The sequence below is a fragment of the Drosophila novamexicana genome, unplaced genomic scaffold (assembly GCF_003285875.2).
Source record: "Drosophila novamexicana strain 15010-1031.04,08,12 unplaced genomic scaffold, DnovRS2.1 tig00000681-arrow-arrow-pilon, whole genome shotgun sequence".
Classification (NCBI taxonomy): Eukaryota; Metazoa; Arthropoda; class Insecta; order Diptera; family Drosophilidae; genus Drosophila; species Drosophila novamexicana.
The window spans coordinates 39,014-52,713 of NW_020824817.1; the positions used below are offsets into that span (position 1 = coordinate 39,014).

General features: G+C 35.6%; 1 protein-coding gene across 1 annotated transcript; it reads right to left on the bottom strand.

Annotated features, from left to right (window-relative positions):
- Positions 1–9,026: 9,026 nt before the first annotated feature.
- On the bottom strand, positions 9,027–10,007 carry LOC115762970 (globin CTT-VI-like). The gene is made up of 3 exons (XM_030705347.1): positions 9,763–10,007; positions 9,539–9,700; positions 9,027–9,471 (listed from the first exon to the last, which is right to left on the bottom strand). Exons 1-3 carry the CDS (start codon positions 9,919–9,921, stop codon positions 9,331–9,333), a joined length of 462 nt encoding a protein of 153 aa, XP_030561207.1. The 5' UTR covers positions 9,922–10,007; the 3' UTR covers positions 9,027–9,330.
- Positions 10,008–13,700: the final 3,693 nt, after the last annotated feature.

The window sequence follows — 13,700 nt, forward strand, 5'->3', positions numbered from 1 at the left end:
TGATAAACAAGTGTACAAGAGTACATTGCACTCGGGTGCAACCAACTGCGCCATACTCTGTTTGTAGTTAGACTCAAAAAAAGAGGCTTTATTATTACAGACTCTTATTAGTCTGTAAAATCGAGGAGATGTACCTGACCTTAAAACTATACATAATAGATTTTCATCTCTAGCTTCTGCTAATATAAAATGGTAATATTAAAAGAATATACTCATTTTCGCTTTATGCAAGGGTATAAAAAGGTTCAATTGTTTATACACATTTCAGCGGAATTGTGTACATTTACGAAACCTATTGATAAGGCCGCAATGAATGGAATATTTTCGGTGGAAATTCAGTATTTCAGAAAAATATAAGTCAGCGGATTTTGGAAATTTTTTAAAGCTCATAGCAACCTTTTCATGTTGAGATGTTAACCTTGTAAACCGATTGATTTCTTTATTTCTAATCTTATCAGAGCGTACTGAAAACTCATGATTTCTTTTATGCCAGCAATGGTTCTGTACAATGGGCCATGAAATACTTGCACATCAAAATTGTGTTGAAAATACGAAGAACTTGACGATTTTAGGAATTTGACATATTTTGAAAATAAATCTTAATCAATATCAAAAATGTTCAATTTAATAATTGTTAATTATAGTCCAAATACAACAACAAGTGCTCTAGCCGAGAGTGCCCGACCAGGGGATACCCTAAGCCTTCTTCTACCAACACCAAATGCCTTAATGATAATAAAGATAATTATAAATAATATAATAATAATAAAAAAAGAGATAGTTCCCTCTACGGTTCTGAAAGTTGTCGCAACTACCTTCAATCAAGCTTGCCACTGCTTCATACCTCACAGACATACCATCAATTAAATTTGATGATGATGAGAAACGAGAAAGTCAGGATATCTTCGGTATGCCGAAGCTTTGATACCCTTTACCCTCCAGTCCTGCAGATATGTAAGAATAGTGAAGCTCGTAAATGCTGAGTTTGAGGAAAATATCTTGACAAACAGAATATTATACCTTGTACATAAAAACTCATTTTACGTCCGATTCTACCTTATGTGCTAGGTAACAATAAGATTTGGCTTATATGTAAAACTCACGTTTTCTGTGTGCTTCTGTGCTGAGATAGGTTATCTCAACGAAAATTTCAGCAGTAAATTTTATTATGGTATAGAATACTTGTTTTTTTTTTTTCAATAAATCAACATTTACAGCGGTATGATCATTTAAAAGATAATTTATCTGTATACACTATTATAGAAACTACTACAACGCAAATTTGGTGAATCTACTGCTTCCTTCTTACATACATTTGCAGAAAAGCATTTTACCCACTTTTTAATCCATGTTTAATGAGTTCAGGGTATAAAAAAGAAGTGTTGCTTTCGAGTTGTTGAACTTTAATGTCCTTGTGGACATAAACCAGTTGTGCAACTTATTTACCTAAAGCTATCACACTTTTCATATAATATATACGTAGGTAGTTCACACACTCTACTATTTTCATATGCTAGGAGTATACCCGTAATTGCCAGTGTAAATATCTTGACAATCAAACGAAAGAAAATGTCTGCAGCAAAACGACAACTATCTTGAACAAACTTATCAAACTTATTTCCTCTTTACATACGACCTAAGTGCTATCAGCATCGAATGATTTACAATATGTACTATTGGAAATATAATATATATAAATCCAGTTTCAACAATATGGGCAAGGGCATTTAATGTGTAGCGTGTTGAAGATATCTGTTCTTATGATCATTTAACATGTTTTCAGTTAAGCGCGATTTTTTAATAGCAGAGATTTTGAATGTAAAAACTGCACTCCAAAGGTCCATTCAATTTGATCGACCATACCATATCTAGTGTTTATATTGTCTGTGACCATACTCTATTAAACCATGTTCAATTAGTACAACTTTGAAAAATCGACGCTGAATGCATTGAAGTTTCTTTATTGCGCGGGTTAATAAAAAAGTTTAGATTGCGTTTACCCAGCGTAGTAGAACTTGGCGACAGGGAGCAGGCATACCACGCGTCTGACAGCTCCGAGCGTTGTTTTGTGGTGTGAAAGTCTGCCCAAGGAGCTATGCAAACAAAATATTGTCAGTTGGATGTATGGGCGGGAGAAAGGGAGGATCTGCTTATCAGAGTCGAATGTAGGCGGGCGCCAGTGGCGCGGAATAGCAGAGCAACAGCTGGTGATTAACTAATAAGAATTCATCACCAGCAATTGACAGTGCAAATAGCGGAAGGCGCAGAAGGTGATTTGCAATTTCGAAAGCGAAACGCCAATGATACCAAATATCAAATCGTTTGGGTCATGTGCTTCATATCAACAGCTCAGTTGAACGCTTTAAATGCCCTCATTATGATATGGCAAACGCCAGCTACAACATGTTCTGAAAGAAACCCCATATCAATCATATAGAACCATGTTAACATCGAGATTTTTACTAATGTGAAATATCTGGTTCGAATTCTTAAATTAGAGATACCCAGCAAATGTCTATACGTAAATACAACAAATAAAGTTTGCTGTTCAAATTTAATTGATCGGCCCTAATATACATCTATTTTGGGATATGCCATTATATTTAAATTCAAATTATAAAAGGGGAGCTCTACTTTTTATGATTATTTGAGAGTAGAGTGTACTGAGTTTACTTAATTTAATTTTTATTTGTTCCGAGTCTTCACCCTAATAAATATCTTGTAAGTAAATTTAAAGTGATATATATATAGAGCCCCGCATTTAACAGACTAGCAGCTATAAATAGCTCTAAAGGTGGTCTCATTATAAAAAATTTCAAAGTGAAAAAATGAAAAATAAAAATCAAATAAATTAATAACAAATTGACTGGAACATGGAAACGCTTATCAGTTGGTAACCGTCAATTTATTTTTAGGTAGTTAACAAAATTAAATAACTGCTGATTGATTAGGATCGGAAAGGCGACAGTGCCCACTCGGGCCGAACTGCAACTCGAGTGAATCAATCATGTTTACACACGGTTCCACAAGTACAAATGGACAAATATTAATAAGCACCACCATACATGTAGACATGGTACATATACATATGTATGGCCATTTATGCCTGATTGGCCATAAGCCCGTGAGCCCAAAGCTTGTACCTAGACACCTCGACACATGTGCACAATTTGTGCGCTTGTTGGAAATATAAACCAAAAATAGAGACACAAGCAGGAGTACTTACAGATACCCTATATCCAGCGTCGTCGTAAGAAACATTCGAACCTACCTTAATATTTTTTTCTTCCCACACTTTGATGATATCTAATTTAACTTCAATAGTCACAGCCCGATCTTATGAAATTTTTGTAGCTCCATTAGACTCCCCTAGCCTTACCCCTTTTTTATGGATACTGGGTATATACAAAAAATGTACGCATTAAGCTATGAGTTGCTTTCGTATTAACGGCTCGTGTATTACTTACACATACTCTCTGCTTAATTCGAGCGCTTAACTGAAAAGCAAATGAACTTGGAAATTGGCCCTGTGGCTATTCATGAGGCTAGAAATAGAATGGTTTTGTTGAATTGCTTGTCACCTTTGAGAAGAACAGAAATATCGGATTCTCTAAAGTTATTTATCAATTTATATGATTTGAAATAAAAAAAAAGTGATATGTTGGTAATATGTACATTAGTAATATGAGACATCTTGAAGCTTGATGGACAACATCAGCAAAACAGGCTTGGGTCGGGGTACAAACACTTCAACTATCAGTTTAATTAGATTTAATTTCCTTTTAGAAATCCACTTGCTCAATGTCATAAATTAAGTAGCACTTTGTTATGTAAACTACTGGAGTAACTGTGTAGCAATCAAGGCAAAGTCCTCGTCAAGCCAATTCCAGCCAGTTCTATTGCAATTTATCGAATCTGAAACCCGCCAAGACAAAACGTCTCCAGTTCAAATTTACCTATTTATAGGCGTTTGTTTATTTTTAGTTTTCTAATCAATGAGCCGCGTCCACTCTGATAAGATTGCGAAATGTTCACAAATTCGCCCGATTGCCTATGGGTAAACTTATAGATATCAAGCCTCAATGTTTCACACGACAAAGGCTGAAACATTAGCACAATATATATAATGAACACCTCAAACATTCCGTTCTCAATGGTTTTTATTTTAATAAATTGTTTTTAAATCTAGTAATTTGCATGCAACTTAAATGCCCATTCATCATGGCCATAATTAATTACATTAAACTGGCCCGGCTTTGCCGCAACTAAATTTATGTTATTTATGAATTTTTAATGCGTGCATAATTTTATTTAAATATAGACACGTTACCAGGAGCTAAGTACGATAACAACTAGCCCGCAATGTGCACAAAATATATTTTTAAACCTTTTGCTGAACTGAAGACCATATAATCACCCCCTAAGATAAACTGCCGTCGTACATCCAATATCCGGCAGTTGGGGTTTATCTAAGACCAGAAAATTGCTGTCGATATTGTGAATTCTGTCGGCATGAACTGATTTTCAATCTTGACACACTTTCAGAGCAACAATGCCCAACAAGCTGCGAGGGCCGTACTTGTTCTTTGGAAAGGGTTTTCTTATTTTACTAAGAGATATATAACTATTCAATTTCATGCGTCACCTTCGCATAGATCTCCCAAATAACGGCTATGAGAAATTAACAGATCATAATCTGTGTGTATATAGGAAAACCAATTTTCCAAACATTACGGCAGATAGGAGAATCAGACTATAAGATACTCTGTAACAAGCTAATAATTGATAAATTGAAAAAATAGTTATTGAGCATCTGAAATAATAGAAAAAAAGACAAATCATACACCAGCCAGCTTAATTAACATAATTACTAAATAATCTATATTTAAAATTTTAATATATTTTTTGTATTTTGCTGCTTTTCATATACATTTTAAGCTATTTTTACTGAGCACAGGGTATATAAAGCAACATAATGGCGTGTTTGAAACTTTATTAAAAATCCTTAATAGTTGGGCAACAGGAGACTGGCTGCGTGCCTCGACGACATTTTCAATAAAATGGCTTTAAGCGCCATTATAATTAAATTTATTAACATGTTTGGCCATTGGCGGAGAAAACTTTTTAATATACAAATTTATGGCTGGCAATGGGTAAGAACTGTTTCTGACATTTACATAAATTCTTTTAAGTTTTAATGTCCTGCTCTTTAGGTAAGCCGCTTATGTTCTTAAATATATTTTGTTTCTGAAGTCAAGTGCTAAAACTGAAAGTAAACAAAAATTGAACGCAACTCTGGTGCACAGTGTGGAAAACTTAATGATCCATGATTTATGTATCATAATTATTATTTATACAAAGAATTTGACCGTGTTATGTCAACAAATATACAATGGTAAGTATTACAAGTATACAAAATATTTAAAAATGAATTAAACCATCTTTTAATCTATATTTTCCAGCCACAGACAAATGTCCTTCAAATGTATATACAGCTAAGAAGGTTAAACACATACATACATACATTAAAGAGGCTATCGAGCATATCTAAAATAAAATATTCGAGTTAAGCATATGATAGGAAATATGATCAGACATGTAGAAATCCCTGTTGTGAAAAACGTGTGAGTTGATGTTTGCCAAATGGAGTAGAAGGCATTAACAGCACAGAAATACATATGCAAATAAAATATATATGCATACAATTTGTGTTTGGGCTTCTGAGGTCCATCCATATGCTGCACATGTTCACATATACGAGTATGAGTATTAAGGTTATGTATCTGCCGACGGGCGCTTAACTAATACATTCCGATTTCAATTGTTCTGACAAATATTTGCTTTGGTTCTTTAAAGGCTCAACTCTTATTAGACACAAGCTTACGCATTTATTAGGCCATAAGCTGGCGCAAAAGTCAAGCATTTGATACAACATATCTCTGGATATAGTTATTCAGACATGTATGAAATTCCAATGGAGGAGTGGGGCGTCTCGTATGTGGGCGCAGAGGAAAAAGTGCATAATGTAATGTGGTTGCCGAAAACAGCAGGTCCTTTTAGTTCCGCCAGCCATACGGGCTCGCTTGCTTGCATAACAATGCTGAATTGCATTACGCATACGCACTGTGTGGATGTGAGTTAAAGTGTTCGAGAAAAGCTGCATACTTCACTGGGTCGCCAGCTGTCGCAACCCGTTCAGATGTCAAACTGAGTTAACAAATTGATGCGAAATGTGTAAACCCAACAAAAACTCGGTATGTCAGAGAGTGTAGAAATAAATATTTGGAAGCTGCTCGAGGGGGATCAAAGCGTAACTGACTGCAGACCAAAGCATTCAATTAAATGAAGGGAATGTATTAAACTAAGAACAAGAAAAAGACAAATCAGCTAATTAATGTCTGTCTGTTAGCGTGTTTTCTATAAAATGCAGTTGACGGTGCATTTAACGAAGTACATCAAGAGTTTGCACTAAAAAAGGGAAAATAAAAGCAAAATAAATCCTTGCTTGGCAAGATTAAAAGATAATTAAAATTTCTAATTTATTTTTATTATATTTTGTCGGACTGGACTAGCCCATCGCCAAGTCAACGGCATAGTTATACGTATGGTAAAAGAGAATTGAGGGGAATTACCTGACCAGGGAAGGGTATGTTTTAGGGTATATTATTTTTTATAAACTATATATATATATCCGATCTTTTGTATTTTCCATAAGTCATAAAAAGACCTCAAGCTGGAATCACAGATCTAAATGAATACAGCTCGGAAAATTAACATTCAGAAATAAGAATTGTCTATCTTTTCTTAGTTTGATTATAATCGTGTGAATATACAAATTATAGGAAAGTTTAATTGATTTTTAACTGAAAAAAAAAACAACTAATATTTAACTTTAAGAAGTTTATAAAAAATAATAATAAAATAAATAAAATTCCATGATTTTAAGTTTATTTTTTTTGAAATAGAATCGTTGAGCTTTTAAAATATGCATATAATTTTAATTAAGTAATTATAAGTAATATTATACCAAAAGTATTTAAATTATTCATTGAAAGTTATATTTAAATGAAACGTTTTTAGAAATTCAGTTTAATCCTTATTAAATTTGAGAGGAAATTTAAAGCAAGTTCCAAAGGAAAGAGTTTGTTCTCAAATATAAATTTAATCAAATTTGAACTACACATGACTGCCTTTAACTGGATAAACGCTGTCCGAATTGTCAAACAAGCATCCAACATGAAACAAAATGTAAGCGGAAATGCGAGAGGAGAGTTGCGTCGGACCACAACATAAGTGCGTACATGTGTGTCCTGGCAATACATAGAATATATATGCTTGTGAAGTGCCAACGTGTTCTATTGTGTTCGTTAGCGGCAGATGTTCCCAAAGGTCAACAGCCAGGGCAAAACCTTATTTATATCTGCCTTAAATTACAAAAATGTTTAAATAACTTTTAAGCGATAGTAACTGTTATTTTTAATTTAATGAAAGTAAGTGCAAAAAAAACCCTTTGAATCCTTCATGCAGCTTACCTGGATATTCTGCGTAGCTGTGAGACACTATAACACCAGTTTGGATTTGCTTTGATTTGATGTCAGGTATTATATATTTTCATTGAGTAAGACACTTTTATGCTGAAAGAAATTCTATTTATTTCTCAGGCACTTTTACTAACTACACGCAATTAGCTTCTATTTTCGATGATTCAACAATTAGTAGCGCGATAAATATGCTTCTTGTGCCTGCTCAAGAGTTTATGGTACAGAAATAAAGTGCTGATATGTCCGCATTGACATCAAAACACACTATCACACACAATCTCGCGTTTTCGCAAATCGTTGACAGTTTCAGATATTCACGTTTCGCCGCGTAATTTAACCCGAAATGCGCGCTTTCCGCTTAACTGTTATTTTTCGACTATTATTGGCGAAGTATTAAAAAGCTTGCCAACACTTTTACTAACCATCAATTTTAGCACATTTCACCAATGCAAAACCAACTCAACAATGGGCCATGTTAGTGATAAGAAAGCGCCCCGATAACAGGCAGCAGGCTAGTAGATGCTTCACCTTTTGCTGTTAATGAGCAGGCAGTTAACAGAGCCGCTGTTAGCACGCTGTTAATAGTGCTGTTATCTCCCAGGCGCTAATAATCATTTTCCTGATAATAGTACTAATATCGCCTCCAACTTTACGCTTTTAGTTAATTTTTAACAAATATTTTGCAATTATTACTAAATTTGTGGCTTTAATAATTCGTTGGGTGAGAAAAAATAAGGATTTTCGATATGGATTTGAAAAACAAAAATAATTGTAGTTTTGCTTCACATTCACCAGCCCAAAGATCAAATTTTAAACAAACAAATTGTTTGTAGATAAAGCTATTGAGTGGGTAGCTTAGCAAACTTATTCTACACTTTTTTGCAGATCAAACATATTAAGTGTTCTTATTAAGACGTGACGTCGCTATAAAATGAAAAAATCATTAAATTACCTGAAAAACAACACGTCGTATGCGCACTGTAATCCATTTGCACGTTACGCATACGCCGAGTGCTATCTGCCCGAGCACTCAAGAGCTGCAGTGCTTTCTGCTTTGCGGAGACACGATTAACACAAGTGCGTCTTAAAATGCTGCGACGAGTGCCGTTTAAAATGAAGGCGGGTCTATTATATTGTTGTCGCTGTGTTCGGTTTTGAAAGAGGAAATTGGTCTGCATACGTGATGGTATAATGGTATGATGGGAAATGGGTTTCGAGTGTGGCGAACACTTGTCCGCAATATTCATTTGAATGCTCTTCTTCTTTTTGAATGAGCCGTAGGAATGTGCATTTTTAAAGCAGTTACTTTTGGGTATAAAGTATACTCTGTACTTTACATAAAAATTGTTCTGTATGCACTGAACTTATTCAAGAATGCAGCTCCAACAAGGGGGACTAGGAACTGGAATTTTACCGAAAAATTATAAAGTTGTTTCTGTCTAAATGGGTGCGGATAAATCAGCCCTTATTGATAGAACGACAAGCTGCAGTTTTACGGCTACAAGCGACCTTTTTAATTAATTTGTATTATTATTATTAAGTGCTTAAGGCTGACAATGGATTAAAGCTTTACAGAGCAATGTGCGTGTGTGTTAGTGCTTAATATGTGTGTGTTTGCCTGTGTTTGTGTGGGTTGGACTTGTACTGATAATACAAAATGAAAGTTGCTAACATTTATCATTAATCATTTACTTAAAGCTACATAAGCCGTGCCTTGCATTATGAGCTGCATGCTTTACTCTCTCGCCCTCGCTAACTTTCTCTTTTGTCTATCGCTTTCTCTCTCTGCTTAGATGGCATCGCCGTCTTCGTTGATGGCCTTGAATATAATGTTATAGACGTGATCGATCAGCTTAGTCCACGTTTCTACTTGACTCTCGTTAAGACTGCAGGCAGCGGTGAGCACTTCCAGAATAACTTCTTTGAGTTGCTATAAAAGCACAAATAAATACAAAAATAAAATATTTATATTAATACGCTGATAGCATGGCACTTACGTTGTAAGATTCTCTAGATATTCTTCGTGGTATGTGGTTAACTGCCACCTTGGTCCATATCTCATCCAGTTTCTCCTGATCACCATCCTGGCCGAGCACCCGAATCGACTCGTCGAACACACGAATTATGCGACCGGCATGGGCCCGGAAACGTGCATTAGACTGAAGTGAAAAACGTTGAATTCAACTCCTCAGCTGTGGAGTGATTTTTACATATTACTTACGGGCAACTCTTCCAATGGTACATTATTAAATGGAAACTTATCCAACGAGGACGGAAAACGATTGAAGAACGCTGTTAGTATAGCAGCTCCAGAGTCTGTTGGTGTCGCCACGGGTATTTCCCAGGTCTTCTTGATCATTTCCAACTCATCGCTGTTCATGTTTTCGGCTCAAAATACTCGTCTAATGCTGCTGCTGCTCTTCAAATGGTAGCCTCGGTATTGGGTTTTAAGCTGTCAAACAAATGAGACGTACGCATTAGTATTGCTATAAATCAGAGTACAAGCCCTCACCCTCACTCTCTCCCTCTTACGCTCTATTTCTCTCTGTCGCTCTTTAGCTCTGTCCAGCAGACAATTGAGATTGACAGTTTTACATTGCAATTGTCAGTTAGCATTCGCATTGTTGGGCCCGGCAAACAATGAGCACTCGCTAGCAACAAGCCGACAACAATTGAAAATCAAAATAACAATAATGCTACAACAACAGTGGGCTATATACATGTGCGCGCACACCACGTGCTAAAAGTCAATGGCTTCGCTATGGCACGAACAACAATACAAACAAAGTTCATACATATGTGAATCAACGTTCCAGCGTCCAGTTGGTAATCCCAACAAAACATTATAGATATGGAAGCGTGTCTGCGTTGAGGAGGTTCAACAAAAAAATATTTGCATATAGTACATATGCTAATATATTCCTCATTTTTTAACTACTTTATTCCACTAATAAAAAAGCTTAAATCATAAGTAAATCCGAATGTTTTCAATATTATTATATTTATAATATATATTTAAGTCGTAATCTGTTTCATGTTAAAGTAATAAAAATTACCATGACATCTACACAAGCAACTATATTTCTGCAATTTATTTAAGAACAAGAAAATGATTTAAATATTTTCTGATCTCTTTATACGTTAATAGAAGCAATTTGAAGATGAATCGTAATGAGAATACAATATTCATTGCATATATTGTTATTGAATATATAACTTTGAATGGAATTAAAACTTCTAAAATGAATTTTGAGCAGAGCTCATCTCGAATCAGGTTCCTGTTCAGCTCTGTGGACTTGGCTTTGCCTCCATCCCACTAGCCCCTCTTTGTTGTGGTCGCTCATCTCAACAAGCAAATCTTGTGGCTTGCTCTCGTTTACATAAATTATGGTGGCACTTGATTTGCATTGTGAAGTACACATCAATTCAGATGCTCGACGGGACTAGGGATTGGAAAAGAGAGAGGGAGAAAGAGAGATCTGGCTGGAGGTTCCCATGCGGAAAACGGAAATATAATCAGCAAGGGCAAAAATACACATGCAAATAATACTTATATGCCCCAAAAATGAAAGCACACAAATCAAATCTCATTTCACAGGGATTGTTAATCAATAAAACTCAATTATTAGGTAGTATATTTATTTGAACTCAATTGGCGCTTATTTTAATGCAAATAACAATGATTATTCAATACGCCTAAATATTTATGCCGCATGCTTAAAAAAATGCCCACGGTTCAATTTTCATGATATATTAACGAATAAAGTGTGAGGAGCTGCCGACAAAGCTAGACTGCTTAGCATAAGCAAAACATAATATATGCTATTTTGGTTTCCTCTTCCTATGAAATTTAAGGCCAACACACTTAAACAAAAACAACAGCATGGGCAATAAACAAAAATAATTCAGAACGGCAACTGCAAAAGTCAGCTGCAAGTTTATTAAAAATGTACAAGCTGGCAGGCCAGCCTCAGGCAACAAACTCACACAGAGAGAAAGAAGAGAGAGGGGAGAGAGAGAGAGAGAGAGACATCATGTGAAAAAATAACAAATAGATAGAACAAAAGTGAACTGGACTCAAGTGCAGCCGCAGCAGGTGTCCACCATGTTATTGTTGCCGCAACGAGGCGGATTGGGTGGGGATTATAAGCTGGGTTGTGGAATATGCCAAGTATAAGTGCGGCCATCAAAAGAGCTCGACTGAAAGACACCCTCTAATGTATGAATAAGTAATTAACATTAAAGCCCGAATTAGTACAACATACAGAATTTTGAAAGCAGAATATCAGCAGAAACAAGCAGAAAATCTACAATCAAATTTGATGAATACAAATTTAATGAAACTAACAAGAGGGTACAATTAATATGAAATACGTAGAATTTTAGCAAATAAAATAACGGAAAATGACCGTCACAGTCACCTAAGAGCCCTTTTTATTTGCAGGGTATCGAAAATGTGCCAACTGTAAGTAACCTTGTGTCGGAACCCCTTTGAGACTCAATCATCATCATCATCATCATCATCAACATCATCAACATCAGCAAGAATAGCAGCAGCTAGCAATGTTCGTACGAACATACATAATTCCCCTCATTCCAAGTGTCCTGTGGCTTTTGTGGTTGATGTCACTACAGGGGCCTGTGTCCCACTACACATACAATATATACATGATATGTGAGTGTGTGTGTGTGTGCGTGTGCTGCTGCAGTCAAGAGTAAAAAGCAACAACAAATCAAGCGTTGCCTCACTTGCCTTGCGTATACTTGTGTAGTCTGTAAGGACATTGAGCGCTTAATTAAATTAAGGCAGCTTGATGGACAGCTACTAGACAACGAGACGAGACGAGGCCTGACAGTCCCAGCCACTGCCCCTGCATCTACCTCTGCCTCTGGCCCTGCTACTGCTGCTGCCACCTACCAATCATTCAGGTGTTGCTAAAGGGATGTTCTAGCCTTGCCCATATACATGTGCATGTGTGGGTCTGGCTGTATGTGCCTTTCTGTCTGTGTGCGTGAGTCTATGTGTGTGCTGTCACTCAACTGTCGTTGAGCATTCCGTTGCTTTTCTGGAGAAAAACCCAAAATTATTTATTTGATCAAACTCTACAATGTCACAGTTGCCAAGAGGCTTGATCTTTCGTATCTATATATTTAATACAATTTATAAATAGATTAAGACAGCAATAAAATATTCGAGTAGAAGTACGTGCTTAAGCTGGGACTACAAATACTTGTTAGCATTTTTAGGATTGACATAATAAACTTGATCTGGGTATCATCAAGAACTTAACAAAATAAAACTCTACTGCTTTTCCCAAATATAATAAGAAATCACAGCCAAATAAGTGCACCTCTGACATCCCTATTTTAAAAATACCATAAACAGGCGTAATCTTGTTAGTTCTGACTGTATTTTACTTAATTTATTTCTACTAATTTTTGAACAACAAAAATAAGTTCGAGTTAAAATCTAATATTATTTATGCTTTAATATTCTGACAATATTAACTAAACCTAATACTATATTGTAGAAATTGAATTTATGCAAAAAAAAATATTTTTCAAGAATATTACAAGGAACATGCAACTGTTTATTTGTACAAAAAGAAAATAAATATAAAAAAAGTCCTAGGAACATAAACACAAGCCTTTCAAATTGAGCACTGACTGAGAATAAATCGAATAAACAGCATCAAATACTTTTCCTGCTTAGGTAAATCGAGTTAAATTTGATTCTTGCAACCGCCCCAAAAGGCCGAAAGGCTTTTAAATTTAAAGCATGTCCGTTTTATTCGCACACGCACACATTTGCAGAGTGAAGCACACACACACACACACACACACACACACACACGAACATACACACACACATACAGATGCAGACATATGCTCATAGGAAACATTAACGATAATGACAAAAACAACAACGAAACGACACTTGTTCGCAAGGACACACGAGAAATCCATAAATTTAAAGCATGCTTTTGTGCGCCAGAGCGCAAAGAAGAGGGAAAACAAAACCAACCAAATACGAAACGGAAACAGAAACAGAAACAGAAACAGACAACTTTAAATCAGCTGTAGCCTGTTGAGCGAGCGCGGCAAATTTAAAGAATTCGTAAAAGACAGAAGCTAATATTTGCACCTGAATTCACAGTT